The sequence below is a fragment of the Drosophila persimilis genome, unplaced genomic scaffold, assembly GCF_003286085.1.
Source record: "Drosophila persimilis strain 14011-0111.01,24,50 unplaced genomic scaffold, DperRS2 tig00000002-arrow-pilon, whole genome shotgun sequence".
NCBI lineage: Eukaryota > Metazoa > Arthropoda > Insecta > Diptera > Drosophilidae > Drosophila > Drosophila persimilis.
The window spans coordinates 15,414,079-15,441,100 of record NW_020825289.1 but is presented as its reverse complement, the minus strand read 5'-3'; the positions used below and the strand labels follow the sequence as shown (position 1 = coordinate 15,441,100).

General features: G+C 49.3%; 6 protein-coding genes across 6 annotated transcripts; 4 read left to right on the top strand and 2 right to left on the bottom strand.

Annotated features, from left to right (window-relative positions):
• The first annotated feature begins 1,630 nt into the window (after positions 1 to 1,630).
• On the top strand, positions 1,631 to 10,913 carry LOC6592389. The gene is made up of 7 exons (XM_026986735.1): positions 1,631 to 1,685; positions 5,894 to 5,979; positions 6,061 to 6,324; positions 8,901 to 9,423; positions 9,607 to 9,858; positions 9,937 to 10,093; positions 10,163 to 10,913. Exons 1-7 carry the CDS (start codon positions 1,631 to 1,633, stop codon positions 10,275 to 10,277), a joined length of 1,452 nt encoding a protein of 483 aa, XP_026842536.1. The 3' UTR covers positions 10,278 to 10,913.
• Positions 10,914 to 12,039: 1,126 nt separating this feature from the next.
• On the bottom strand, positions 12,040 to 14,853 carry LOC6592390 (sodium/potassium-transporting ATPase subunit alpha). The gene is made up of 6 exons (XM_026986335.1): positions 14,671 to 14,853; positions 13,023 to 14,609; positions 12,877 to 12,968; positions 12,639 to 12,813; positions 12,342 to 12,574; positions 12,040 to 12,289 (listed from the first exon to the last, which is right to left on the bottom strand). Exons 1-6 carry the CDS (start codon positions 14,851 to 14,853, stop codon positions 12,166 to 12,168), a joined length of 2,394 nt encoding a protein of 797 aa, XP_026842136.1. The 3' UTR covers positions 12,040 to 12,165.
• A 42-nt stretch (positions 14,854 to 14,895) lies between these two features.
• LOC113565184 (sodium/potassium-transporting ATPase subunit alpha-A) lies at positions 14,896 to 15,732 on the bottom strand. Its single transcript, XM_026986515.1, has 2 exons — positions 15,540 to 15,732; positions 14,896 to 15,471 (listed from the first exon to the last, which is right to left on the bottom strand). Exons 1-2 carry the CDS (start codon positions 15,720 to 15,722, stop codon positions 14,905 to 14,907), a joined length of 750 nt encoding a protein of 249 aa, XP_026842316.1. The 5' UTR covers positions 15,723 to 15,732; the 3' UTR covers positions 14,896 to 14,904.
• Positions 15,733 to 17,304: 1,572 nt separating this feature from the next.
• Positions 17,305 to 22,248, top strand: LOC6592401 (5-oxoprolinase). Its single transcript, XM_026985060.1, has 6 exons — positions 17,305 to 17,967; positions 18,021 to 18,333; positions 18,868 to 19,630; positions 19,689 to 20,698; positions 20,760 to 21,960; positions 22,017 to 22,248. Exons 1-6 carry the CDS (start codon positions 17,511 to 17,513, stop codon positions 22,167 to 22,169), a joined length of 3,897 nt encoding a protein of 1,298 aa, XP_026840861.1. The 5' UTR covers positions 17,305 to 17,510; the 3' UTR covers positions 22,170 to 22,248.
• Positions 22,249 to 23,104: 856 nt separating this feature from the next.
• On the top strand, positions 23,105 to 24,890 carry LOC6592402 (SET domain-containing protein SmydA-8). Its single transcript, XM_002018111.2, has 4 exons — positions 23,105 to 23,120; positions 23,180 to 23,267; positions 23,341 to 24,604; positions 24,677 to 24,890. Exons 2-4 carry the CDS (start codon positions 23,215 to 23,217, stop codon positions 24,827 to 24,829), a joined length of 1,470 nt encoding a protein of 489 aa, XP_002018147.1. The 5' UTR covers positions 23,105 to 23,120; positions 23,180 to 23,214; the 3' UTR covers positions 24,830 to 24,890.
• A 206-nt stretch (positions 24,891 to 25,096) lies between these two features.
• On the top strand, positions 25,097 to 26,890 carry LOC6592403 (SET domain-containing protein SmydA-8). The gene is made up of 4 exons (XM_002018112.2): positions 25,097 to 25,176; positions 25,244 to 25,372; positions 25,449 to 26,589; positions 26,647 to 26,890. The coding sequence occupies exons 1-4, from the start codon at positions 25,112 to 25,114 to the stop codon at positions 26,815 to 26,817; spliced, it is 1,506 nt and encodes a 501-aa protein (XP_002018148.1). The 5' UTR covers positions 25,097 to 25,111; the 3' UTR covers positions 26,818 to 26,890.
• The last annotated feature ends 132 nt before the right edge of the window (positions 26,891 to 27,022 follow it).

Below are 27,022 nucleotides of genomic sequence, written 5' to 3'. Positions count from 1 at the left end.
ATTTAATATTCTTGAATTGTTTTGTTTTTAGGTTAGGGATAAAATTGTTTAAATAATTGTTGAATGGCAGAGAATTTCTATGCTATTTTTACACCTACAACGTTTGTTCCCATTGTGATAAAGCTGGATCCTTGGAAGAGGTATATGTATGACCATATGTACCTCAGGCGAAAGCCAAACCTGAATGTGGGCCAACAACACCTATCAGTCCCACAGTGCGTAATTCCAACGGTAAACAATAATCGCAGCATTAATCTGAAACTGCGCACAAATCCGTCAAACTCAGTGATGGTTGGCTGGTGGGGGTGCAGGAGAGGGTGAAAAAGAAGCAACCAAAGCAAAAGCAAAAGCAAACGTAAACGCAAAAACAAACATTGGCGCAGATTTGGAGGTGCTTGAGCTGTCATTAATTTTAAGAACTTTTGCCCCTTTCCGGCAGTAAGGCTCACCCGCGTACCCCACACCAGCACTTTTTCCAGCCTTCATCAATTTTTCAGGTAGTTCCTCCTTGGCTTAACAGCCCGTGGGGTGGGGGGAAAATTGGGCGTTGTCGAACAAATATTTCAAATCATCGTAAAAGGTAATTAGGCAGCATGACTGAGGATTTTATGGAACTGAAAATTTTAATTCATGTTTTTTAGATTAACAATTTAGATTCTCGATTGCAACAGGAGCAGCAGATATAGATTTAGATTGCGAATTTATGGTCTATGGTTGATGGTCTCTGGGACTTAATGGGGCATGGTGGCCAATTATCCCAGAGCACAAAGCATCGGGGTCACCACTTACGCTTCGACTATCAAACAAGTTGTTATGCTTCTATGGCTGTTTGGGTGGGGTGTGGGCGTGTGTGTGTGAGTGTGAGTGATATGGGGCAGGATGAGTTTATTTTGAGTTTGAATAGAGTTTCTCTTTCATGTCGCCTGGAATTTGGCCGCAATATTTGCTGTCAACTGGTATGAAAACCGATACTTCGCAATCGAAATGGGGCAGATGTTAGGTTTGCTTTCGATGAATGGCAGAAGATGGCTTGCCAGAGCCACACAGAGAAATCCAATCTGCCCTGAATACACAAAGCTCTAGGATCACCGACGGCAGCAATCAATATTCATATAGATTCGGGCAAGCTACACTCCACTCACTCCACGGGGTTAGAAAAGCGAAACTTTCGATTGTCTGCTGGGATATGCATGAAAATTTTGAGCAACTTTTGCTCGGGCTTATTTCATTAGGGAACTTATCCACAGATTTGAAACAAAATTCTTTTATCCGCCTCCGTGCGGCCCCCTCACTTTGGTAAGTATTTACAGTGTTGGAGGGTTTTTGTCAGCTGCATTATGATAAAAATTTTACAAAGTTTTCCTTAAGCTTTTTACACGAGCTTACCGCAAGATTTTGGCTGGGATGATGGGTGGGACAAGAAAAGGGGCGGATGGGCGGCCTGAGAAGCCGAGAGGCTAAAAGGTAGAGACACGGGCATGGGCATGGGGGTCCTGAGCCGGTTGGGATGGCTTAGCTGAAAACTTGAAAGGACGAATCCCTTTTGGCCTCAAACTATTATTACATGCTCATATAGATTATTCACATTCTTTCACTTTGCAGTCGTCTACCGCAACAAAAGCAACAAAAGATGGAGGCTAAAGCTGGTTTAAGCTCACAGGAGGAAAGGGCCCTGAAAGGTTCAGGTATGTGGCTTATATCATTGCTGAGAATTGCCAAGAAGTTGGCGACGGTTGTCGACATTAACTGAGGCACACATAATAGATTCGTTCTTACAGTGCGGTACAGAATTTTGAGACCGTTGAAAAATTTCGTAATCCACTATAGAATTGGGGGGAAGCATACTTATAAAATTCGAATAGGTCAGCTATTAACTATTGTTCGCTGTGATTTCTTTGGGGATCACCCATTTCTAGCGCCCTTACGTCACCTTTTATATCGTGGTACGAGGTTCCAGTCATATCGTATACCGTACAGGGTACAAGGGAACGTCAAGTAAGCAGAGGAGAAGCCAGCCCCGTTATGTTGATTCTCCCCTGTCCTGCCTCTTTCCATGTGCTTTGAGGGCATTTAGAAAAATCCCAACTCCCCTCTATCTGTCTCGCTTTCCCTCCTGGCTGCTCCATTTGTGCGGTGGGGTGCGCTGCGGGGAGGGGGAAATGGGGGCTTCTTTTTTCTATTCCACCTTTTCGACTTTCGACTTGTTTACGCAAAAGTTAAGGAAGGACATAAAAGCGAGCGGGCATCCTGGCATCCATCGTAAAAACTGTCGTCACACTGGCTGATACCGATAGCGAAAAGCACACATAGTCGTAGGGCTAGAGGAGTCCACTGGGGTGGGATAAATGTAATCATAAACACACAGAAGTCGATTACGTCATGTGCGAAAACAACAAAACAAAACTATGTATTGTAGTGTGTCCCTTTTTGCCTTTCATTTGAACTCAAAATTCAATTCAACTCAAGTCGGATCAGTGCCCGAAGAAGCTTAACTTTAAAGGGAATCCGAATGGAGGGGAGGCGATGGAATGGATCCACAGAGAGGCGCGTCGGAATACATATAGCAGTGGTATCCATCAAAGGAACAGCACACCCTCGCCCTTAAATCTAATCCACGCAATACTGGAAATTTAAACAGAGAGAAAAAGAAATAACATTGGATTACAGATTGTCGTCAACACAGAATACTCCAGTATTCGTACAGCGGTGGAATGGAGAAGGAAGGGAACTGTGCATAAAAAGGGGATACAATAAACGAGACATGGAAGATGGAGCGCCCCATTTGACATTTAAGCTTCTGGGCAGAGGATTCTTTTCTTGTTTCGCTTTTTATGATTATTTTTACTTTTGTTTCGGCTAACGAGACGCATTCCGGGTGTAATCCGGCCCTGGGGAAATGTTAAACCAAACAGAGTGAGAAGACATCATCGTTGTCCTGTCGAAAATCGCTTAAATGGACTATCAATTTCGGTTCTGGCCGAAAGCCGAGAAATGGCCAAAGACATTAACACGGACCAAATGTTGATTAAACTGGCATGCCCTCTGGGGGCATGTCGAAGGGAAACTTTGAAATTGAATAATTTGTCGGTTGTATTCCAATACAATCTCCATTCCCCTCGTGACCTTAGCCGGACAGGTGCCCAGCCTAGAAGTTCAAGTCGTAAACGGATTGTAAATCATGCCTACCGACAACGTCATCGCTCTGAAGAGGGTTCCTGCTCTTTCCAGCCCCTGGGATAGGGTCAGAGGGGTGGTGTCGGCACAAGTGCCTGCGCCGCCCAAGGCAGCGACAAAGCAACAGTCGGAGGGGAAGACAGTCAGAGACGGACCGTTGCCGGCGTAGGCAGGCGCTCCGGACAGAGCTTTTCCGCTGTTCCGGATGAGCAAATGACCTGGAAAAGCCAAACGAAGGCAGCACACAAAAGGAATGTAGAAAATATGGCAAACAGAAGGAACGGCAAACCAAACAGAAAGTAGCAGGAGCACACTGGGAAAAAAAACAGGACACCCAGAATCGTGTTTATGATCTAACGTCCTAGCATATATAATCGTCTTATATATTTCTACCAAATCCAGAGAAAACGAGCTAATTTCACATTCATTTAAAAAAAGATAAAGTTTTAGCTACCACCATTTCTACAGGCAATATCTATCTATCTCTGCCCCAAATACGAACAGGATCGCCAAGCAAATAAAATATAACCTGAAATGGGACTAGCAATCGTGCGAGCATCTGCCAAGGCATAGTCGTTATTCGTGGTTTCTTTTTTCACAGTGCAGCAGCAACAACAAAAGGTGGCAACAAAAACTGCCACCGGAAACAATTGCAATGACAGAGCAAATGTTTAGCATCTGCCCCAGGGGGTGGTGGATTGGCAGGAAGTACTAGTAGCAGTTCCTAAGGTCTGTTGTGGCTGTGGCAAGTTGATATTTAAATCTGATTTACACCATCAGGTGCCTAACTGAGTGCGGGCACTCCCCTCGGTGTCTGACTCGTTGCCAGGCGCGAAGGCACCTTCATCCACCGGCATCCCTCGCTGCAATCTGATAAGTGCAGGAATGGTGGTTGGAGGGGGGAGGGGGGAGGGGCCCCAGGTGGACCTGAAATGCATACCTAATTACGTTAATGGCCGTCCGGGCCATAAATTAGTGGAGATTAGGCTGTGCCAGCAGCCAAAATCGTGTTCGTGCCATGGGATCCCATGCGATCCCTGTAATGTCGAACCAAAAGTGGAAAATGGAAATTGGGATATTGGGAAATTGGGAAATGGAGAAACTGTAAGGGCATCGGAAGTTTTCCTCGATGCGGGCGGATGAAATAATTATGGCCATGGCCGTAAGCGAAATGTAATTATTATTACTGTTATTGGTTTGGCCGTTTCTCCTGGCAGGACGTGAATCGACGGGTAAGGACACCACAGGACAGGTAAATCAATACATTTCCATACTCGATGGCTAAGAGAGAACCATTTAAAACGCTTTTGCGGCTGGCCAGCTGCAGTCATTATGCAATTATCACTCCCCCTCCACCGCCCCCGGCCCCGCTCCGGCCAGCGTCGGTCCCAGCCGATGTTGTTTGATTAAAGCAAACAATACATAAGCCTATATAAAATTCGAAATGAAGTGTAAAGTTATTCGAACTGGCTTAAATTGATGGTGAAATGCTTTTAATTGCGGATGCCGAGTAGCATAGAGGACGTTTTCTCGACTTTTCCAGATGTACATTAAATTGCTAAATGAAATGGAAATTAATCTAATTCCCGACCGAACAGGCAACAGGAGCCGAACACGGGAAACCTTTTATGAAGGATAACTCGGCGGAATGTAATTAATCAAGCGGAAAGAACGGAAGCAGGGATCCCATGGGGGGGGCCTTCGTATTTATGTGGTTCCCGTAAATATTGTGATACTGCTCGCTACCTCTTCTCCTGTTGCTGCTGCTGCTTCAGTCTTGAGCCATCAACACAGATATGCACTTGCACCATTTGCCCCCCTGCCACTGCACCAAAAATAGTCGCACGTCCTGCCTTGCCTGGCCCTGGCTGGTTGGTGCCCCATCAAAGTGCACTCTGCTGACAACTGCCAGCTACTTATGCATGTTCCTGCCACTGACAAGGCAGTCAGCAGTCCTGCGACAACAGAGGTGGGGTCTATAAGGGGATACAAAATCTCTCACAGGGTCGACAAGAGGGGGCTGGGGCATAGATGGGGCATGAATGGGGCAGGAGACATGCAAATGTTGCATTTCATGCACAAGGCAACGACAAAAGGTGTTAAGAAAGCCATTTCGCCTGCTAATGAGTGCCGACGATGTCTCTGTCTCTACGTGTGTGTGTGTGTTTTTTTGCCTCTCTATCACTCTTGCTCTAACCCTGTGTCTGTGGGCGTGTCTGTGTACCCGTGAGTCCTTGCCGCCTGCCAAGACTTGCGCCTGAGCTGAAGAGCAAACAAAAATGTTTTCATGTTTGGGCTTGTCAACAGATTTACCCCGCCCCCCCATGCCATTCCACGCCCCCTGTTTTGTGGGTGTGAAGAAGCATTTTGCTTAATTAGTTACAAACAGCTGAAACGGAGAGACAAACGTACAATGACCAGAAGCCTGGTACGATATGGTGGCCCATTCCCTTCCCCTTTGGAAAGTATCCATCTCTGGTCGGGTTAACGCTGTCTTAACGGCTTCGACAAATGTTTGCAAATGTCTCAGCGATGTCTCTGGTGTGGGCAGGCAGGCGGCCCCTGTCAAGCAGTGGAAGGGATTATCCGATGAACTTTTTATGTCCCCAGCATACTTATGAGGGAGGAATGTTTAGGGAGGGAACATTGTGATAGTTTTACCTTAGTTTTCCGCCATGCGAGTTAATTGCATTTCCTTGTATCCTACTCCGTCGCACAGAGAAACTCAAAATGCTGGACATCACCCGCGATAAGCCCGTGAAGGTGGCCGTCAAAGTGGCCGTGCCCGTGAGGGATCACCCCAAGGTGAGTGAGAGCCAATAGATGGGAGAAGGAAGGAGAAGGCGTCTGATTACTGACGCCAGGAACATTTCGCTTATTTTCTAGTTTAATTTCGTTGGCAAACTGCTGGGACCCAAGGGCAATTCGATGAAGCGCCTCCAGGAGGACACCATGTGCAAGATGGCCGTGCTGGGCCGCGGGTCGATGCGCGACCGGCGGAAGGAGGAGGACCTGCGCGCCAGCGGCGACAATCGGTATGCCCATCTCTTCGAGGACCTGCACGTGGAGATATCGACGTTCGCCGCCCCAGCCGAGGCCCATGCCCGCATCGCCTATGCCCTGGCGGAAGTGCGTCGGTTTCTGGTTCCGGTGAGTAGTGGACCCTGACCCTTTTATTTCGGAGGGACTCAGGGGCTTTGCTTTCCTTTGGTTCCCTTTGTTTGTCTGTAATACCCATTAATGATTAAAGTTTCCCCAGTAGCCGGGGCAGGCAAATGAACATCTTAAAGTTTTGTCGAGCACGGAACTTAATGTTATGGCAAAGGCGCTTTCCGAGGCAGTAGCAGGATGCACGGAGGAGCACGATTGCTCCAAGGTTGCTCTAGTTATCGACTACAGCTTCCGTGTTGTCGTGTCCTCCTGCCATACAGCGAGAATTCGCCGTTTCTCTCTCTGTCCTTGTCTATCTGTCGCTATCTCTCCTCCTCTCACTGACTAAATTGCATTGTGCTGTAATTACATTTCCCACACCAGCCCCACCCCCTCAGCCCCTGCAAGTGCTTGGCGGCTGCCTGGACCACTACCATTCGCCTGCCTCACGGCACGCGCTGCACAAACTTGCCTGGCATCTTCCTCCGTCCATTGTGTGGCTCTCGACACGCCATCGCCATCGCGCACTCCCTTAGTGTGTGTGTGTGTGTGTGTGGGGGAGGGTTCTCTCTCACGCTCTCTCTCCTTCTCTCTGGCACCAGATCCACTTGAGACACAAATGTTAACCGTTTCTATCTATATCCAGCAGGCCACGTTCTGGGCATTATCCTCACTCGCCTGGCGAGCGCATACTATATTTATATCTTCTTTAAGATGCAAGATGCAAGTGGTAGGTGGACATGAAGCAATTTAAAATGGGTTCCAGGACATCTATACAAGGAGCTTGCAATTTATCAGAGAATTTCAAATGAGCAGCGTACAACTGGTTGTACGAGTTATCTTTAATCTTTAATCGAATTATAATTAAACTCTTCTCTTATCTGGCTTACTTTATAGTGGGAATGAGTAGTAATCGAATAGTCTTACAAACCGGCATCAAATCTTTGCACTCAGAGAAAAAATAGGATCGTCACCACGTTAGAAGTTAGATAGAACTAATCTAAATACAAAAAACTCTTTCAAGTAAATATATACATATATATTTAATTTGTTGGAAATTTATTGAATCTAAATCCGACCGAATTCCAACCGATTGAGTTGGTTTCGCAATGAGTCTGTGGATTCACCGTCTTGACATAAACCAGTTATGCTGCCAGTGATAGCACTGTCCAATCAATTTCTACTGCTAACTCAATCGGGGATGTCAAAGATTGCCAAACCAACTCTGTTCGAATTAGGTCTGTGTAGTAATTTCATATGAAATACACAAAATATTTATGTCTGGGTGCTTTGATACATAACATTCACTTGTAATGCTCATAATGTGTGAAAATCGCTTCTTGCTTGGGGAAAGATGAGGGGTTATTAGATTAAATAACACCTGACAGGATAACAAATATGAAGTATCCTAAAGACAACTGTCGAATGGGATAGATGAGGTCTTCACAGGGTACTGTACCCTGAAAGTAAGCTGCCGTTGTTTATAATTGTGTGTGTGCTCTCTAATCTCCAGCTTTGATCTGTATTCTCCCTCAAAATTCAATTCTCACCTCGCACATGCCTAAGCTGCGGCATTGCTTTGAGCCAGGGCTTAACCATCTTGCCACCATCTGTAAGGGGCTTGGGGGAGGGGGGCTGTGGTTGAGGGTAATCTAATATATTGACATCCTGGCCAACCTTTGACTGGCAGCTGTCGGCACCATAAAAAACTGTCTCCTGCTGCTGGTCTCTCGCATCTCCCCCCTGAGTTATTCCGATCTGATTACACACGACGAAAATTTGCATAGAAATTATTTGATATCTCCAAAAAGAGGGAGAAACAAAGCCGAAGAGAAACTGTTTCAATTTAGATAAATTGCTGGGTTTTCACCGAGCTGCGTGTGTGTGTGAGTGTGTGTGTGTCAGAGGTAGGACAGGATTGTGGAGTGTCTAACCAAATCTCATCTGCGACATATTTAAGCCTCGCTCACCTGGCTGGAAATTGTTTATGGCGTCTGCAATCGCGATTTATGTGTGCCGCAGAGGGAGGGAGGGAGAGTCCCATAAAATGTTGCCATACGTGTCACTTCTTTGGGGATTGAAAAAGGGGCGGGGGGGGGGGAGAGAGGGTGGAGTAGAGTGGAGAGAGTATGTTGCATCCGATTCAGTGCTAAATCTAGAGATACTCATAAGCAAGTCAACTGGTTAATGGAATGTGTATCCATCCACTCGACTCGCCTCGACTCGACTGCCAACCGGCGGGTGTGTATCCCAGAGGTGGCCTGCAGTGCCAGGCCCGCCCATTTAATTGCATTAAGCACTCCCAGATATGTGCGTCTGCCTCGACGCGCACGCATCCTGCGGGCAGGAGAGGCATTGCCTGGAGGCGTGGGTCGCCTGTGCCTGGGACGCTCTCGGAAAACTTTTAATTGACATCCAATAAAATTCGCATTTATTACGAGAGACAGTGGAAGAATCTCAAAGAGATTGAGAGAGAGAATGAGAAAAGCGAGAATTAAATTTAATTGCTCCGCAGAGGTGTGCTCCATGGCTAATCCCAGTGCCACTCCCATTTGATATACTTCTGTGTCCCGCAGGACTACCACGATGATATCCGCCAGGAGCAGATGTGGGAGATGCAGGCGCTCACGTCCACGCCGGGTCTGGCCACGCACCTGGATGACTCCCAGAGCCCCACCACCAGCACCAGCACGGGCACGGGCACGGGTACGGGCACGAATCCCAATCCGAGTGTCGTCAACACCTGCCGTGGTCTTGCCGGTGGCCTGGCGGACATGGACACATCGAACGATGACAAATCGGACAATGACATCAGTGGCATGGACTGCCTCTCACCGGACAAGCTAGACTGCTCCCCTGCCTGCGGCAGCATCAGCATCACCACCACCACCGAGCATGCCCACAGCCATGCCCATGCCCATCCACACCAGCACCACCATCATCACCATCATCACGGCCATCCCCACGCCCACGCCCACGCCCAGCCGTCACACTTCCACCAGCTTCTGCAGCAGGCCCACGGCGGAGCCAGTGCAGCGGCAGCGGCAGCCTGCGGGGAGCATCTGTCCGGACAGGCCACTCCGGCAGCGGCAGCGGCACGTAAGTCCGGATTGGAGGAAGAATTGGTCTTGGTATTGGGATGAATAATAGGGAATTATTGTTTCCGATTGGGGAGCTTCCCTTGGTCTTGGTCCCCATCCCAGGACAATTTCTTTCCCATCCTCTCAGTAATCTTCAAGCTGTCACTCACGCCCACATTCCCCCCCCTATCTGCACCCACAGTGCACACCACAGCCATGGCAGTGGCGCTGCAGCACCAGCTAACAGCAGCTGGAATCGGAGGACTTCTGAAGCCGGCGGCCGGGGTTGGTGCAACAATGGCCGGGCTGCCTACCACGCAGGCGAGTGCCGCGGCCCTGCAGCTGCCCAACTGCGCAGACGGAGAGGCAGCCACATCCACACTGACGCTGCTGGAGCCGCCTGGCTCAGCTCTCCTCCATCCCGCACTGCGCAACGTCAAGACCATCAACATAGGTGAGTGACCAGCTCCATTTGCAGCTTCCGTTCGCCCCCCGTTTCCCCAAAGGCTAATCCCGATTCGGCTCTTGGCAGGTGGCGGCCTGGGACGCAAGCGTCCGTTGTTGGGCGTTCCCCGTACTGGCATGAATCCCACCAAACGAACGGTGATGAGTCTGCTGGCCAGAGCCAAGAATTCGCAGGCATTGCACTCGGTTCGACAGCCTGTGGTGACAGCATCCAGCTATGCAGAGTGAGTGCACCCTTCCCCTTCCAGCCACGCCCCCATCGCAGAGTTCCACATCGAATGACTCCCTTGCAGGCCCTTGCAGATGCTGGCCTCGCCCTTCATCATTCCGCACCACCAGGCCGTCGACCAGCACCAGCACCAGCCCCTCCTGGCGCTGTCCAAGGAGAGTCTCGCCCAAGGCGTCTAACCCAGTGACCTCCTCCAGCTGCGGCTGCCCACTGACCACGGTCCCAGTCCATCCCGACCGCCTTCGATGTGCCCCGCCTCCTTCTTTTAAAGAGACCTTGAGGATGGAACCCATTAATCTTTGCGTAGTTGATGCACACACCGCATCGAATGTATACCCGTACACGAATGCATACCCGTACTCGTACAGACGTACGACTATACCGATCTTTAGGGACTAACTGTGAACTTATACGAGAACGAGCTGTGTCGCGTCTACAGTGCACACTCGTGCCCGTGCCACACGATTTTATTTTTTACTGATAATAAACGGAGCGAATATTTTCAATGCGATGTTTTATTTCCACAGAAGAAAATGAAAGGAAAAAAACCAAAAACAAAAATTCAAAAGAAATGTTAAATTTAATGGAATAAAGTTTAAAAACAAATTGAAACCTAAAATTAGTGTCAAATTAAAGAGAATTAAAGAGAGCAACTTCAATAGAAATATAATGTAAACGCAATTACTTTAAACAAATTACTTTAACTAAATATACACACAATTACGAATGCGAATGCGAATACGAATGCGAATTCGAGTACCGAACACACAAGTACCATACAACAATACTTATATACAATACAAGCAAACACATACATATACATATACAGATATATACAACTATATAGTATGTGTGTGCGTGTGTACTTAAATCTACATAAACTAAGATTAAACCGAACAAAACTACTAAATTAATGAGATAATAATTTTAAAGAGTTTTAACAGCAAAATGTTTAACAAAGCAAAGACAAAGTCAAAGATACTCGTAAATGGTATTATATAAAGTAGACAGACCCCGATCAGAGAGATCCCACCGCCTTCAGCTTACTTTGCCTGATTGATTGATTGATTGATTGAATAGTCCTAGCCCCCACTCAGCCCAGAGCTTGTGCTAGATATGATAGATAGTTCGGTTTCAGTTCGAGAACGGAAAGTTTCGGCACATCGAAAGCAGCGATTACCTACAGAGTTATATTTTGTTCAGGTTACGAGTATACATACAGATAGGAAAGATAGGAAACCGACAGGATAGGGCTTTTGTCTGAGCCTAGCTAGATTTTTCCCATCCATTCCCACACTGTATTTTATATCTAAATAATGAACTTATGTTCCACACTAAGGGAATTTGATCGGACTCGTTTCTACAATATGTTGCACTTTAAGAATTACGTACGTATATGTATGTCCCTTTCCCGGAACTCCACCAGCTAAAGATTTACACTTGGATGAGAAGCAAGGATAAGCACATACATAGTACATACTATACATAGCGATAACCGATATACATACCATACAAGCAAGCATTAATCGATAAATGTTCAAAAAAGTTTAATCAAAAGGAAACGTAACGAAACGAAACGAAACGAATATTTACAAGCGTAAAATAAACGTAAAAATAGAGTAAATTATTGATGTTGAATGAAAGCAAATCCGTGTAAGGTCCTACTCATATCCTATCCACATGCCATTACGTGTAGATGTCTATTATGCAACTTAAATTAAATAACTAAACAAAGTCTTAAATGGCACACAGGCGAACTCAATGTGAGAAAGTGCAGCCAATTCCACGACACCACCACCACCACACAGCTTCGAGCTATTCACAAATAAATTGCAATATTTTAAAAATACAAATCCAAGGAGTTTTACTTGAAGAACTGAACTGTTAAAGAATATCATTTATTCTAAATCAATCCGACTCTGAAGCTGCGATCATTTGACTACACATTTCCAGTTGTTTCCTTTTTTTCAACACAGACAACAGTAGAGGGAAGACGGGAAGGATGAAACATTAAGCGCATACTTCATATTTTGTTCGCATTTGCATTTATCCTAGATGCTGCTACGTTTAGTAAAAAGTCTCCAGCTCCAGCCAGCTTCCAGGGAATCGCCTGAGGAGGTATCGCCGGGCGGTTTCGAGGAACGCTAGCAACGAGACCAGAGGCCATATGTACCACCAGAAGAAGACCAATCTGCAAAGAGAACCAATGAGAGCAGCCGGAGGCAGGAGGAAGACGAACGCACTCTGTGCCCCCAACCAGACGGAGGCAGTGGGGAAAATCCACGTGGGGAACGAGCACGCAAAGGCAAATCAAATAAACGATGGCCAGGTTCAGGCAAACGTTGGAAAATCCATGACTTAGCAGATTGGCACGTCCGGTCCTGGTCAACATTAGATTGGTGCACTGCATCGCAGCGAGGGTCATCAGGCAAATGGCGGATACTTGACAGTCCAAGCGCTGGCGAGACTTCGGACTCTGCAGGAAATATCGAAGATTGTTAAATATAATATGATTTTCTTGTACTTGGCGTAAGCTTTACCCATTCCTGGCCATACGAATCAGTTATGTCTGTGACCGTTTCGTCATACCACTTAAAATTGAGGCCGACCAAAGTTCTGGGCAGGAAGCCGTTGCGGGCCATAAACAGGAAGTACATGAGAAAGACAGCCGCAGCCTCGATGATACCCACCAGGATGCAGGACACAAAGAGCAAGCTAAGCGCGGGATATTCGTGTGCAATAACAGAGAACAGAGAAGTACTGAGAACCAGTACTTACCGTCTGTTGAACAGGAAGTCGTCGAAGATCTTTGGCTTCTGCTTCATCAGCTTCTCCTCGGCCCTCTCGAAGAGCAGGGTCAGGCCAGGCAGCTGTGTAAAGGAGTCTGTTCAATCAGATAGCCCTTCCTCTCAGGGAATTCTCACCAAGTTCACGAATATAGATATGATAAACACTTGCATGACGAATATGCGGAGTGGGATCTTGACCAGGAAGAAGGACACGTGCACCAGGATCAGGGCCGTGTTTGTGGCCAGACAGTAAGCCAGTGCCTTCTTCGTGTTTTCGAACAGCAGGCGACTCACCTCGATGGCAGCCACTAGCTTAGAGAAGGGGCTGTCCGTCAGGAGGATGTCGGCGCCGAAGTGGCTCGTGGTCGAGCAGCCAGACTTGGCCACCCCCACATGGGCGCGACGCAGGGCGGGCGTGTCGTGCACGGAGTATCCCATGATGGTGACCACGGCACCCAGCCGCTGGCAGGTCTCAACTATCATGTGGTTCTGCTCCACGTTAACCATTGCGAACACCAACTGGGGGTGGGCGAGCAGGAGCTGCTCCACCTTCCATCGCTGGTGGTGCATCTTGTGCTCCACGTACTCATCCATGCTGACGACAGCAGCACTGACCTGGTGGCGCTTCATCGACGAGTCAGGGATGTCGACGCCGTCACTTGTAGGTGGTGCAATTATGCCCACGCTCATGGCCAGGGCACGGGCGAAGGTGGCCTTGGCACGGGTAATGATCACCAGCTTGACGCCAGCGGAGCGACACTTGAACACGCTTTGTGCGATGTTCGCGTGGGGCGGATTGTGGGTGGCGATCAAGCCAAGGAACCTCAGTGAAAATATGTTCACGGACAGGAAATCCCTGTACCTGCCTGGAGTGCTGTCACGGCCCAAGTTTACTTGGGAAAAGCGGCGGCGCTCCACGTCAGAGAGGATCTCCTTGTAGGCGAAGGCGCGAACATGCCGTCCCGCCTCCATCAGCCTGGTGGACAGATTTCCAATGGTTTGCTTGAGCGGCTCGTCCAGCAGCAGCTCCTCGTCACTCACCGCGTAGGTCGAGCAGTGGCTGAGTACCACGTCAGCGTATCCCTTCATCAGGAGGATGTGGCGCGACCCGCCGTTCTCGAGCCGGATCTTGTGCACTGTCACGTGGACGTGGTCGATGCTGTTGTAGCTCAAGTTGGCCACCTTCTCGTGGTCGCAACGCAGCTGGTCCACGTTGGGAATGAAGGTGAGACCGAACTTGAGCAGAGCACTGTCATAGCTGCTCCCGTAGATGCTCTTCTTTTCCACGGGCACTCCTACCGAGCCCGGACAGAACACTGCATCGTTGCACAGTAGCGAGGATCGGATGAGCTCTATGAATCGCGGCCCCACCTCCTCTAGGTTCAGGTTCTGCACCCGCAGCAGATCCGCATCCACGAATATCTCCGACACACGCATCTGCTGCATGGTCATTGTGCCCCTCATGTCCGCGCAGATCACTGTGGACAGCCCTAAAGTGCTGACTGCCTCCAGGTTCCGCACGTAGTATTCCTTCTCCTTTAGAATCCTCTGCGTCCGCACCAGACCCAGGTACAGGAGGCTGGGCAAGAAGAGCGGGATCAGGGCAATCGCCAGGCACGTGTTCACTTGGGACGTGGTGATCATGGACTGTTTGTCCGCCGATAAGGTGAACAGCACCACGAAGAACAGAAAAATACCTAACACGATCGCGTAGTAGGTTACCTATTAGTAGATAAGTGGGAAGGAACTTATCGGAAAGCCTTTCATATACCCAAAAACCCACCTGCTGAAGATGCTTTCCCACTCGGCTGGGCGGACGTCTCTCCATGCTGAGGCGTGCCATGACCCCGACCTCTGAGGCATCACCGCAGGCAATGGCCAGTCCCAGACCATAGCCCTGCGTTGCGTGGCTGCAGCCAAAACCCACGTTTCTGGAGTCCCACTTGGACAAAAGCTTGCCGGTCATTTCTCACTTATTTTATTTTATAAATTCAATAATGTTGGATACAGAGAGCTGTCAAGCGACTGGGACTACTACGTCAGGGCGCCTGGGCAGCCCTTCCCTCACCAGATGATTGATCTCCACGGGACGGGAGAGCCCCGTGAGGGCCACATTGTTGACCTCCAGGCCAATGGAGCTAAAAAAGCGCAAATCAGCTGGCAGTCGCTGTCCGTAGGCGATCGGCAGGACGTCGCCCTGAACCACGTTCTCGGATAGGATTACCTGCTTCTCCCCGTCCCGAATTACCGTGCAGTACATGGGCATCAGATCCTCGAAAGCCTCGACCACCGCAGAATCGTCGTTCCGCTGCAGAAGAATCATCCCTGCCGAGAGAAGCAAAATTAGGAGTATAAATATGCCCGCTATCAGGTACTCCGGGTCGACAATCGTGGTTGGGTGACGCTCGACCTCGCCGTGGTGCAAGACGAAGCAGATCGACGCAATCAGCAGGATGATGATCGCCAAGCACCAGAAACAGTTGTCCAAGAGTTTCCACAAAGGCGAATTTAGCTGGGCAGGCAAGCAAAATGTGTTCTTTCCGTTCCGGGCCAGGCGCTGTTCCGCCACTTCTTCGCTCAGGCCCTGCCAAGGATTACGGATGAGTTTAAGCTTCTCTCTCCCTGATACCCCGATACTGATTTAGAGCTCACCAGAGAAGGATTCGTTTCTAGCCTAGAGCAGAGCTCCTCGAAGGGCCAGACATGCAGATGCCCAGAAAAGTACTCCAGCCACAGCTCGTTTTGGGTTTTCGTTTCTTCCTTCTTGTATTGTCCATTTCCTTCGCCCTCTCGATTCCACTTCCATTTCCAGTTCATCCTTTTCAGGCGTTCCATATTTACGGGAAATGCTAGGCAATTCGAAGCCGATTGTGTTTCAAGCGTGTAGAACAGGAACGGCCGTAAAAATCCGTTCGCACATAAAATCGACTGTCACCCGGACAGCCCCGGGACATTAGGGGTCATAACGCGACGAAAAACAATCTGAAATGCACCTCTGGGAGCCTCTATTGATATGGGCCTTTTGCGACTTTGGGCAAACAATTGGCCCACTGGCTCCGATGCCATCGAGTCGCGAAAGCAGGGGAATGCGCACTTTATGGCCTCGTTTAATAAGTCATCAAATTTCATTGCTACGAAGTAAAACACAGATAAAACATGCATTTGCATATAAATATTTATGTGTTGCGGAGTCGTCAAGAAAGTGGGGTAGGTAGGTCTGGTCTGTGCGTATCTTTACGACAAGTGCAAATTGGTTTCTTCAATGGAAATTTTTCAGTCTTGCTGTAATCCAACTTATTTGTGGTATAAAAGAGATTCAAAAACAGGATGAAGAACTACATCTAGATCAAATATTGAGGAAAATGTTCGTATCCCAGGCTCTAATTAATGCAGAAACTAGTCAGTCTTTAATTTAAAGCTATTTCAACGATATTGTGCAATTGGTCTTCTTACATACATATGTATGTATGTAGACCAAAAATAGGTATCGCGATCGAGATATAAATATGTATGTACATACATACACACATACATACATATATACGAATAGAAGCATATGCATGAATATTTCAAAAACATATCCATCTGAGAAAATATACATAATTATTAATTACAATTAGAACCGAATTTTAACATTATTGAAGGAAATAGGGTATACAAATGTACATGCTCCGGTTGATAAGCAACAAGTCTTCAAATACCAGGAATATTTTTTTTCTTGACATTTTTTTTTAACCTTGTTTTAGACAAAATACAAAAGAATAGGAATACTTAAAAGTAGTTTATCGTGTAGAAAGTTTATTCATCAATGGGATAAAACTATATGGGCAGAGCTAAGAGTCTTAGTTAGCCAGAATTATTAAACGGAATATCAAAATTAAGCAATAGGAATGATTACTCTCTCATGTGTTTTTTTTTAATTTTTCGCTAAAACCTTTTTACTTAGAAAAAATTCAATAAAAGCGATTAGTTAAAATTAGCATATCTTGTAGAAAATTGATCTATCAATGTGATAAAACTTTGTGTTCAGGTATGGAAGTCTTAGCTAGATGGCAATATTCCACAGAATATCAAAATCTAGGAATATGGTTTCGAATTCGTGATGGAGAACGATTAACCCATTGTAGGCCAAGCTATTTTAATATTCCACCGAAAATAATGCAAATTGAATAATTTTAGCGCAGATATCGTGGTTTTTTTTAAATTAAGAAGAAGATTGACACAGGTCTACAAGAAAAATGTACAATCAGTAATATTTTCCGCCATTTACCTCAAGTCGTTAGACTTTTTTAAAGGGGGGCTAAGTGGGCTAAGTTTGATTTCTTATCGGTACCGTTTATCTGCTGTTTTTTAAATCCCGCCGCGGTCGTGTTGGACCCGTGTGCTTTTGAAAAGCACCTGTTGTTCGTCGCTGTTTGGTTGCTTGCGTATTTCGTTCGTGTGTGATTTCGTGATATATAATTAGCGCCAAGAGCCCCATACCATACCGCAATCCGAGCACAATCGAAACCGTTGGCAAGAGACTTAGTTGGACACCAAAACCAAAGTGCTCCATTTCTTCCATTTGAACAGACGGAATCTCTACAAGCACACGCCAAACGACCGCATTTGTTATCAGTGCAAATGTCTGCTCCAACAAGTGGAAATAAGTATTGTTTCGCCATTGATCGTGGCGGCACCTTCACCGACGTACTATGCATTTGTCCGGGTGGCAAGGTGCGCACCATGAAGTTGCTGTCGGAGGACCCAGAGCGGTATAGCGACGCTCCCAGGGAGGGCATTCGTCGCATACTGAAGGAGGAGACGGGACAGGAGCTGGCTGCCTCTGGCCTGGTCGACACCTCCAAGATCGGGTGGGTGCGGATGGGCACCACGGTTGCCACGAATGCCCTGCTAGAGCGGAAGGGAGATCCCGTGGTGCTGGTGGTCAACAGTGGCTTCAGGGATCTGCTCTACATTGGCAACCAGGCAAGGCCGAAAATCTTCGACCTGAACATTCGCAAGCCGGCGAATCTCTACCAGTCCGTGGTCGAGGTTGATTGTCGCATTGTTCCCGAGCAAGCGGATCGCTGTGAACTGAGTAAGTGTCTCCACTCGGAATCCAATCGCACTCTATAATGCAGTCTCTTCTAGATCACAGCTGGAAGGTGCTCGAGGGTGTGGCCAGTACAAAGTACTTGGAGGTGCAACCCGTGGACGTGGAGGCGGTACGTGCCTCCCTCACAGCTGCCCGCGATAAAGGCGTGTCGTCTGTGGCCGTTGTGCTGGCCCACAGCTACGCCTGTCCGGTGCACGAGCTTCAGATCGGAGCGATCGCCCGCCAGCTGGGCTTTAGCCATGTGACACTCTCTCATCAGGCCATGCCCATGTGTCGGGTGGTGGCTAGAGGCTACACGGCCTGTGCGGAGGCCTATTTGACGCCGCATGTGGACCGCTACCTGGCGAGGTGAGTGCTTCTAATCTCTGTTTGTAAATTAAGTCGATGAGACGGCTTTTTCTTGGAGTCAAACAAACCAGTTGAGGCCGAGGGCACCTCTATAAAGATAACCCAACACCCAGTCTAAAAACAAAACAAGCAAACAAATTTTGAAATGTAAACACACAAAAGCATATGATCTCTAAATCGACTAGAAAATACCCTCTACTGTAATGGCAAAAGATGAACTAACAATCATGATCGGTTTCATTGCTGCACAGAACATATTTGTTGGCTCTACCTTACCATACCCAATACCCACAATATAGATGATCATTCTGAAGTCCTTATCACATTTCCCAAATGTAGTCTTCTTTTGCCAGTCACCCACAGAATATACCCTTGCGCCCAATAAATTTAAGGGTATCGAATGAACGGGCACACTTCTAGCGACGAGTGTAACAGTGGTGGCTAGAATAAAGCGCACGCCTTTTAGAGGTCTAACCTCTTTCAAGTTAATTCCCATTTATTCTTCATTCATTGACGATTAACCTACTTCCACAGCTTCAAATCTGGCTTCGACAACCAGCTGGCCGGCGTGGATGTGCTCTTCATGCAGTCGGATGGCGGCCTGACCAACATGGAGAACTTCCGAGGAGCCCGCGCCATCCTCTCTGGCCCCGCTGGCGGTGTGGTGGGCTATGCCCTGACAGGGTCGCGGGAAACGAAGCTGCCACTGATCGGTTTTGACATGGGAGGAACCTCAACGGATGTGTCCAGGTATGCCGGCAGCTACGAGCACGTGATCGAGAGCACCACGGCGGGTGTAACGATTCAAGCTCCACAGCTGGACATCAACACTGTGGCAGCGGGAGGAGGATCGCGGCTGTTCTTCCGCTCCGGAATCTTTGTTGTGGGTCCAGAGTCGGCGGGGTCGCATCCTGGGCCCGCCTGCTATAAGAAGGGAGGTCCCCTCACTGTTACGGATGCCAATCTGATACTGGGACGCATCCTGCCAAAATACTTTCCCAAGATCTTTGGGCCGAAGGAGAACGAGCCGCTGGACTATGAGATCTCGAAGAGCAAGTTTATCCAGCTGCAGGCGGATATCAACAGCCATTTAAAGGCCACTGGAGATGACAGACACTTGAGCATTGAGCAGGTGGCCCTGGGCTTCATTCGGGTGGCCAACGAGACCATGTGCAGGCCGATTCGTGCCTTGACGCAGTCGCGGGGCTTGGACACGGCCAACCATGTGCTCTCCTGCTTCGGAGGAGCCGGAGGACAACACGCCTGTGCCATTGCTCGCAATCTGGGCATTGCCAAGGTGATTCCTTTAATGGAACATAAAAATTGAGGCTAATGATTCCTTTTGCAAATTCCAGGTTGTTGTCCACAAATACGCTGGAATCCTCTCGGCCTACGGCATGGCCCTGGCCGACGTTGTCCAGGAGTTGCAGGAACCCAGTGGTCTGGAGTTCAGCGATGCGAATGGCCAGCAGCTGAAGGATCGCCTGGATGCCTTGTCCCAGCAATGCCACGCCAAGCTGGCGGAACAGGGATTCCGTCAGATCGAACTGGAGCCCTTCCTCCACTTGCGCTATGAAGGAACCGATGGCGCCTTGATGTGTGCCCCGACAGCTGGAAAGGATTCGGCGGCTCAGTCCCCTCTTTTGACGACCTATGGAGACTTCCATGCCACATTTCTAAAGCGATATCGCACGGAGTTTGGCTTCGTGCTGCAGAACAGACGCATCATCGTTGATGACATCCGTATTCGGGGTCTGGGGAAAAATGAAACCCCACCCGAGTCCGAGATCAAGCGTAGCTCAGAGACCACACCCCTTGCTGAAGGTAATTCGCGTATCCACTTCGATCAGGGCAGCTTCGATGCCCCCATTTACCTGACCAAAAACCTCTTGGGAGGCCACCAGATCGCCGGACCCGCAGTGCTGATCGATCAGCTGTCTACGATCATCGTGGAGCCAGAGTGCGGTGTCCAGGTGACGGCCTTCGGAGATCTCATAATGGATGTGAAGACCGGTGGCAAACACGGAATCAACGCGGAGTTAGACCCGGTCCACCTGAGTATCTTCAGCCACCGCTTCATGAGCATTGCCGAGCAGATGGGACGGGTGCTGCAGCGCACTTCCATCTCAACAAACATCAAGGAGCGCCTGGACTTCTCCTGTGCCCTCTTCGGGCCGGATGGGGGACTGGTCAGCAATGCACCCCATATTCCGGTTCACCTGGGCGCCATGCAGGAGACGGTACAGTACCAGCTGCGGGTGCGCGGCGATACTCTGAAGAATGGCGATGTTATTCTGGCAAACCATCCCTCTGCGGGCGGTTCGCATCTGCCCGACTTGACGGTCATCACCCCAGTTTTCTACGAGTATGAGTAGTCTTTGATCGCATCTGGGAAATCTCCTACTGAACGTGTCCTTCCTTTACAGGAGTGTATCGCGACCAGTTTTCTTCGTTGCCTCGCGGGGACACCATGCGGACATTGGTGGAATTACGCCCGGATCCATGCCGCCGCACTCCACATCCTTGGCCCAAGAAGGTGCCGCTTTCAAGTCCTTCCTGATTGTGGAGAATGGACTTTTCCAGGAGAAGGAGATCATCAAGCGCTTGACCACGCCCACAGCAGCCAAGGGAGCAGTAGGCACCCGAAACCTTAGCGACAATCTGTCTGATCTAAAGGCTCAAATCGCCGCCAATCACAAGGGCATCCAGCTCGTGTCGGAGCTAATCGACAGCTATGGCCTGGATGTGGTCCAGGCCTACATGTCGCACATCCAGAAGAATGCAGAGCTAGCAGTGCGCGACATGCTTCGTCAGATTGGGCAGGATTCGCTGGCTCGCACTGGATGCACGGTGCTGCAAGCCAAAGAGTTCATGGATGATGGCTCGCCTATAACTCTGAAGGTTACCATTGATCCGGAGAAGGGATCGGCCCTGTGTGACTTCACCGGGTCCGGAGTGGAGGTCTGGGGAAATTGCAATGCCCCACGAGCGATCACGCTCTCTGCTTTGATCTATTGCCTCCGCTGCATGGTGGGCCACGATGTGCCCCTGAATCAAGGTTGTCTGGCACCAATTCAGGTGATTATCCCGAAGAACTCCATACTGGATCCCTCGGAAGGGGCGGCCGTTGTTGGTGGAAATGTCCAGACCTCGCAGCGTATCGTGGACACCGTGCTGAAAGCCTTCCGCGTCTGTGGCGCCTCGCAGGGCTGCATGAACAACATCACCATCGGAGACGAAACTTGGGGCTACTATGAGACCGTAGCTGGCGGATCAGGTGCTGGTCCCGGCTGGCATGGAGCCGGCGGAGTCCATACTCACATGACGAACACGCGAATCACCGATCCAGAGATATTGGAACTACGATACCCCATAATATTGAAGCGTTTCTGCCTGCGCACTGATGGCTCCGGCGGGCGTGGCCAATTTAATGGCGGAGAGGGCGTGGAGCGAGACTTGCTCTTCCGTAAGCCCGTTACCTTGTCGGTCCTGACAGAGCGCCGCACCCTGCAACCCTATGGACTGGCGGGCGGTGAGCCCGCAAAGAGCGGAAGGAATTTAATAGTCAAGCGCGACGGCAGAGTGATTGCCCTGGCTGGAAAGACGTGCATCGATGTGGATGCTGGGGTGAGCTTGGAAATTTCGTTGGTTCTCAGCTCCATTTCTTATCCAATACCTTGCAGGACACATTTGCGATGAAGACTCCTGGCGGTGGTGGTTATGGACACATAAGTGATTCTACGAAAACCGTAGGAAACTCTGACCTAAAGAACGACAAAAGATTTGTTGAACGGGGCACTGTTTTCAACTACCTTCAGGCTCAAGAGTCTGCCTAAAGCCAAATCTAGTGCAATTATATGAATTTCTCTTTGTTTTTCTTTACAATATATAAATTAAAGGATGCTTTTGAATGAACCGCCATTCCATTCTATCGATAGCTAGAGAGTCAACTTATCGTACTAGTGCTTGCTAGCACGACAAAACATATTTTAGCTCTTTCGATAGTCGATAGATCTATCGATGGTTTTACTTAAATGTGACGGTTATACTTGAAGGTTGAAGGTAAATTTCGGTGGATTGCATTCACATCCTAGTAGCGTCCATAATATTGATAGCCGTTTGGTTGAATCACTAACCATACAGTATACAGATGTGCCAGCTCATACACCAGAGCTAACATTCGGGGTTAGATCCCAGGGCCTTCTGCTCTAGCGTTCGGCTACCACCGCAACATCATGAGCCAGCCAGCCCAGGTTTGTCATACTTGCTCATACTTGTGACCTTTGGGTCCGTCCACTGCCTTCCCTCTTCCTTTCCAGTCCGTTCGCTGTCGGTACATCCACCGTGGGTGATTCCGCCGTAGCGACTCTTGGGAGTCGAAGTGAATTGCTTCGGGCTGTACTGTGGCAGCCACTGGCTGTCCTGCTGCGGGCCATAGCCATGATGCCGAAATCAAAAAGTAACAAAGTTATTTAGATTTTTGAATTCCTGAAGATGGATGGCCAAAAAGAAAGACCCAACGGCAACGAGGGACGAAAATGCGATCGCGTCACCATCGCCAACCGACGCGTCGGAGACTAAAAATAAAGCATCGATCGACCAAGTTACGCACGCAATTAGACAAAGTACTTAGCGGAATGGTCGAAAGCTGCGACCGGCGACAGGGCTGGGCATATATAGTACTACTCGTGAGAGTAGGGAAGCTCCTCGCGAGCATCGCATGGGTGTATATTTATAATTGCCGCTCCACCATTTTTATAGCGCTCAGTCGGTCAGTGGCGGCATCAGTGAGTACCTTTCCACGTACTACGCTGTGTACGGAACTGAATAGTTTTCTACTCCACAGACAACAAGGGGCAGCAACAGCACAACACGTAATCGATGCAAGACTTCAGCGAAAAGATTCAGCAGGCGCACGATGAGAAGCTGGGCAGGTGCATACCCATTTGAGCTGGTTTTTTTATGTCCGTACAAATTTAAAAAGGATTTGATTTTCATTCCATTTAGGCATCTGGTGGCCAACATGAACATCGATGCTGGCGAAACGTTGCTGGAGGAGCGGCCGCTCTTGGTTGCCCCACACTGGGAGTGCGCCCAGCTGAAGTGCGCCCAGTGCATGGAGGAGTCGTATGTGATGTGTCGCAAGTGCCAAGTGTTTCCGCTCTGCATGGACTGCAGCCAGCACAATGACTTCGAGTGCGAGTTCTTTGCCAGTGGTGCAGGGAGCAGAATATGCAAGGATCTGCTTGTGAAGAACTATGGAATATGTGCGTTGCTGAAGCTACTCCTGCTGCTCGAGGATCCAGCAACGCGAGCTGACTGCCAGACACTCTTCGAGCGGTCCGTGAATCTAGAGGACTATCGCGATGGCGAGGGCATGTGGCAGGAACACGAGGAGCAAGTAGTGGGCCCGCTCCTGGCCAGTGGCTTGGTTGAGGCCTTGCCCACGCAGCAGTTGACAGCGGACGTGCTCCATGCCCACTGCGTGCGCATTGATTGCAACGCCTTCGAAGTGACTGGTCGGGATGGCGAGACCTTGAAAGGGGTCTTCGTCTGTGGAGCTGGCCTGCCCCACCACTGTGTTCCCAACACGGTTGTGGCCCTGGACGAGCAGTTTAACATGAAGCTGTACGCAGCCGTACCCCTGAATGCCGGCGATGTTATCTACAACTCCTACACGAATCCCCTGATGGGCACCAGTCAGCGACAGCATCAGCTGCGCCTCAGCCGCCACCTGGACTGCTCCTGCTCTCGCTGCCAGGACGCCACAGAAATGGGAACTCACATGAGCAGCATGAAGTGCCGAGAATGCTCTGCAGGCTTCTCCATCTGCGAGATTGGTCCGGATGGCAGTGGGAACTGGCGATGCGTGGACTGCAATGCGATCCTGCCAGCTGTCGATGTCCATGAGGTGCTGGCCGAGGCGGGGGACGCCCTAGTCGACGCAAAGGGTGAACTTCAAGTCTACGAATCTCTGTTGGTGCGCTACCAGCAGCTCCTCCACCCCAATCACTTTCTGCTGCTGGATATCAAACAGAATATTGCCAGCATCCTGAGAGCTGCAGCTCTGATGAACTCCATGGAGCAGCCCTGCAAAAAACTCCTCGCCCGCCGCGTCGAATTGTGCTCCGATCTACTTCCGGTGTGTCGAGCAGTGGTTCCTGGCATCTCCAAGCTGTACGCCATTGCACTCTTCGAGTATCTGCTGGCGCTTGTGGAGCTCATAGAACTACAGTTTGCCGAGAGCGATCTGGACAAGAAGGAATATGTGGTTTGTAGCTCGGCCTCTAGGCTCTCTGTCAAAGTGTGTCCTCTATTTATCCAGTGTTTACCGTGGTTTCAGGCTCAGTTGAGGATTGGCAGTCAGGTGGCCAAGGAAGCCCTCGATTTGCTGCGCTTTGAGCCGGAGAACTCAGCCGAGGGATATCTCTCCGACCGGATCTCCATGGAACTAGAGCGAATTGATTCAGATTTAATGAAGTATGGCGGCCGGTAGTTCGCACCAGCGACTGTGTGTAAATTTAAAATAAAAAAATAAAACAAAATAGAATAGATTAGACCAAAGGGAAGTGGAAAGAATGCCCTTCTCGTTGTCGTTTCTGTGTGCACATGCAGGGCCAGAGACGGTTCAACGCTTGGTTCGAGGGAAATCAGTGACCAAGAAATAAATAAAGAATCGAAACGCCTTTTAATTAAAAATAACTCGGAACAGCACTGCACTCGAGCATACTGTCAGTATGCCAAAGTTAGCCAAAGGGAACGGGATAGACAATAGACCATGGCTGCAGTCTCCGACGATTTTGCCAAGAAATGCGAGCTGAAGCAGAACGAGACGCTGGGCAGGTGGGATAAGAAGGAAACCCTTAATTGCTCCCTAATCAGCCGCCGATCCTCATGCCGATCCTTTTAGATTTGTGGTAGCCCGATGCGATCTCAGCGCTGGAGAAACTCTGCTTCTGGAGCAGTCTATTGTGGTCCTGCCCCACATTGGCGACAGACGCTGTTCCAAGTGCTTCAAGCTTACCGCCACCTTCTGCGGGTAGGTCGAGAATCTCGATCCCCGATTCCTCCACCGATTCTGCACCATGGCTTATGTAATTTTTGTTCTTTTTTAGAAAGTGCCGACTCCTTTCCTTGTGCGAGGACTGCGCTGGCCACGATGAGCGCGACTGCCAGCGACTGAGGGAACTGCAGCTGTCAGACGAGCAAGTGCAGATACTGCAGGAAAAGGCCAACACAGAGGTGCAGCCGGCTCTTGCATGTCTGCTGCTGGGGGAACACCAGCACAGCAGGCCCCTATTCGAGGAAATGTCACAGATGGAGACCCATTTGGAGGCTAGGCGAGGAACGGAAATATGGAAACGCTATCAGGCACACGCATACGCTCCGCTCGAGGCAACTGGTGTGGTAAAGCAGCTGCACAGCGCTTCAGGCAATGCAGTGGATGAAATCCTGGTGCAGAGGCTCTTGGGGATTCTTGATGTGAATGTTTACGAGATTCGCGCCCCGGAGCAAGGCGGCGCCATGAGAGGACTGTACCGAAGAGCGGCTCTCTTCGCGCACAGTTGCATGCCCAACCTGGAGACAGCCATCGATGACGAGAGGCGCATCAAGGTGTTTGCCAATCGTCAAATAGCAGCCGGAGAAATCCTCTACATCTGCTACACCAGTGTGCTGCTGGGCAACGAGGAGAGGCGCCATATTCTGAAGACGGGAAAATGCTTCGACTGCAGTTGTGCCCGCTGCCAGGATCCCACCGAGCTGGGCACCCATATGAGCAGCTTCATCTGCAGTGGGTGTGCCTGCTCCGGTGGATACATAGTGCGTCAGCTCGAAACGGGCACCTGGCAGTGTCTCCTCAATCCAGAGCACACACTGAAGCCGGAGTTTGTGTCCAACATGTTGGAGAGGGCCAAGGAGGAGATCTTCCATGCTCGCGGGGACATCTACCGGCTGGAATTGCTACTGGTCAAGATGAGCCGGCTGCTCCATGGCAACCATTACCTGATGCTGGATCTGAAGCAAAACATAGCCTCTGTGCTTCGTCAGATTCTTCAGAATATGGCCCATAGTCCCAGCAGAAAGGTTTACGAGCGTAAAATTCGTGTGTGCCAAGAGCTTTTGCTAGTGCTAAAGGTGGTTGCTCCGGGAATCTCTCGGCTAAAGGCCATTGCCCTCTACGAATTGGCCAACACGCAGGCGGAATTGGCCAGGAAGCTCTACAGTGAGCAGGAGCAGAGCTCTAGGGAGCTACTGGTGGGGCAGAACAAACTGTTATGGAATGTTTACCAAATATGATTCATTTTTTTGTAGGGGGAACTAAATCAGACTGAGATTATGATGCGAGAAGCCTTGCGAATGTTGCTGTTTGAGCCCGTGGCCACTCCAGAGGGACAAATGTCGCGCAGTATGCTAAGGGAGCTGAAGGAGCTGCAGAATGACATCAAACTTCTGCAGGATTCAAATGATGATATCGTAAACTAAAAAAACAATTGTTGGTTTCCAACGCTGCAACAGAAATTGTATAGATGTTATCGCCATTACGGTTTTCGATGTGTTTGAAAAACCATTTTAATTGATAAACAAACCAGCAAAATGGGTTCGTTAATTCGTATCTATCATTTTCTTGCACTGATGATAAACATTGGTGTGCCACCGACGTGCAGATGCCGATGTCAATCCACCAGGT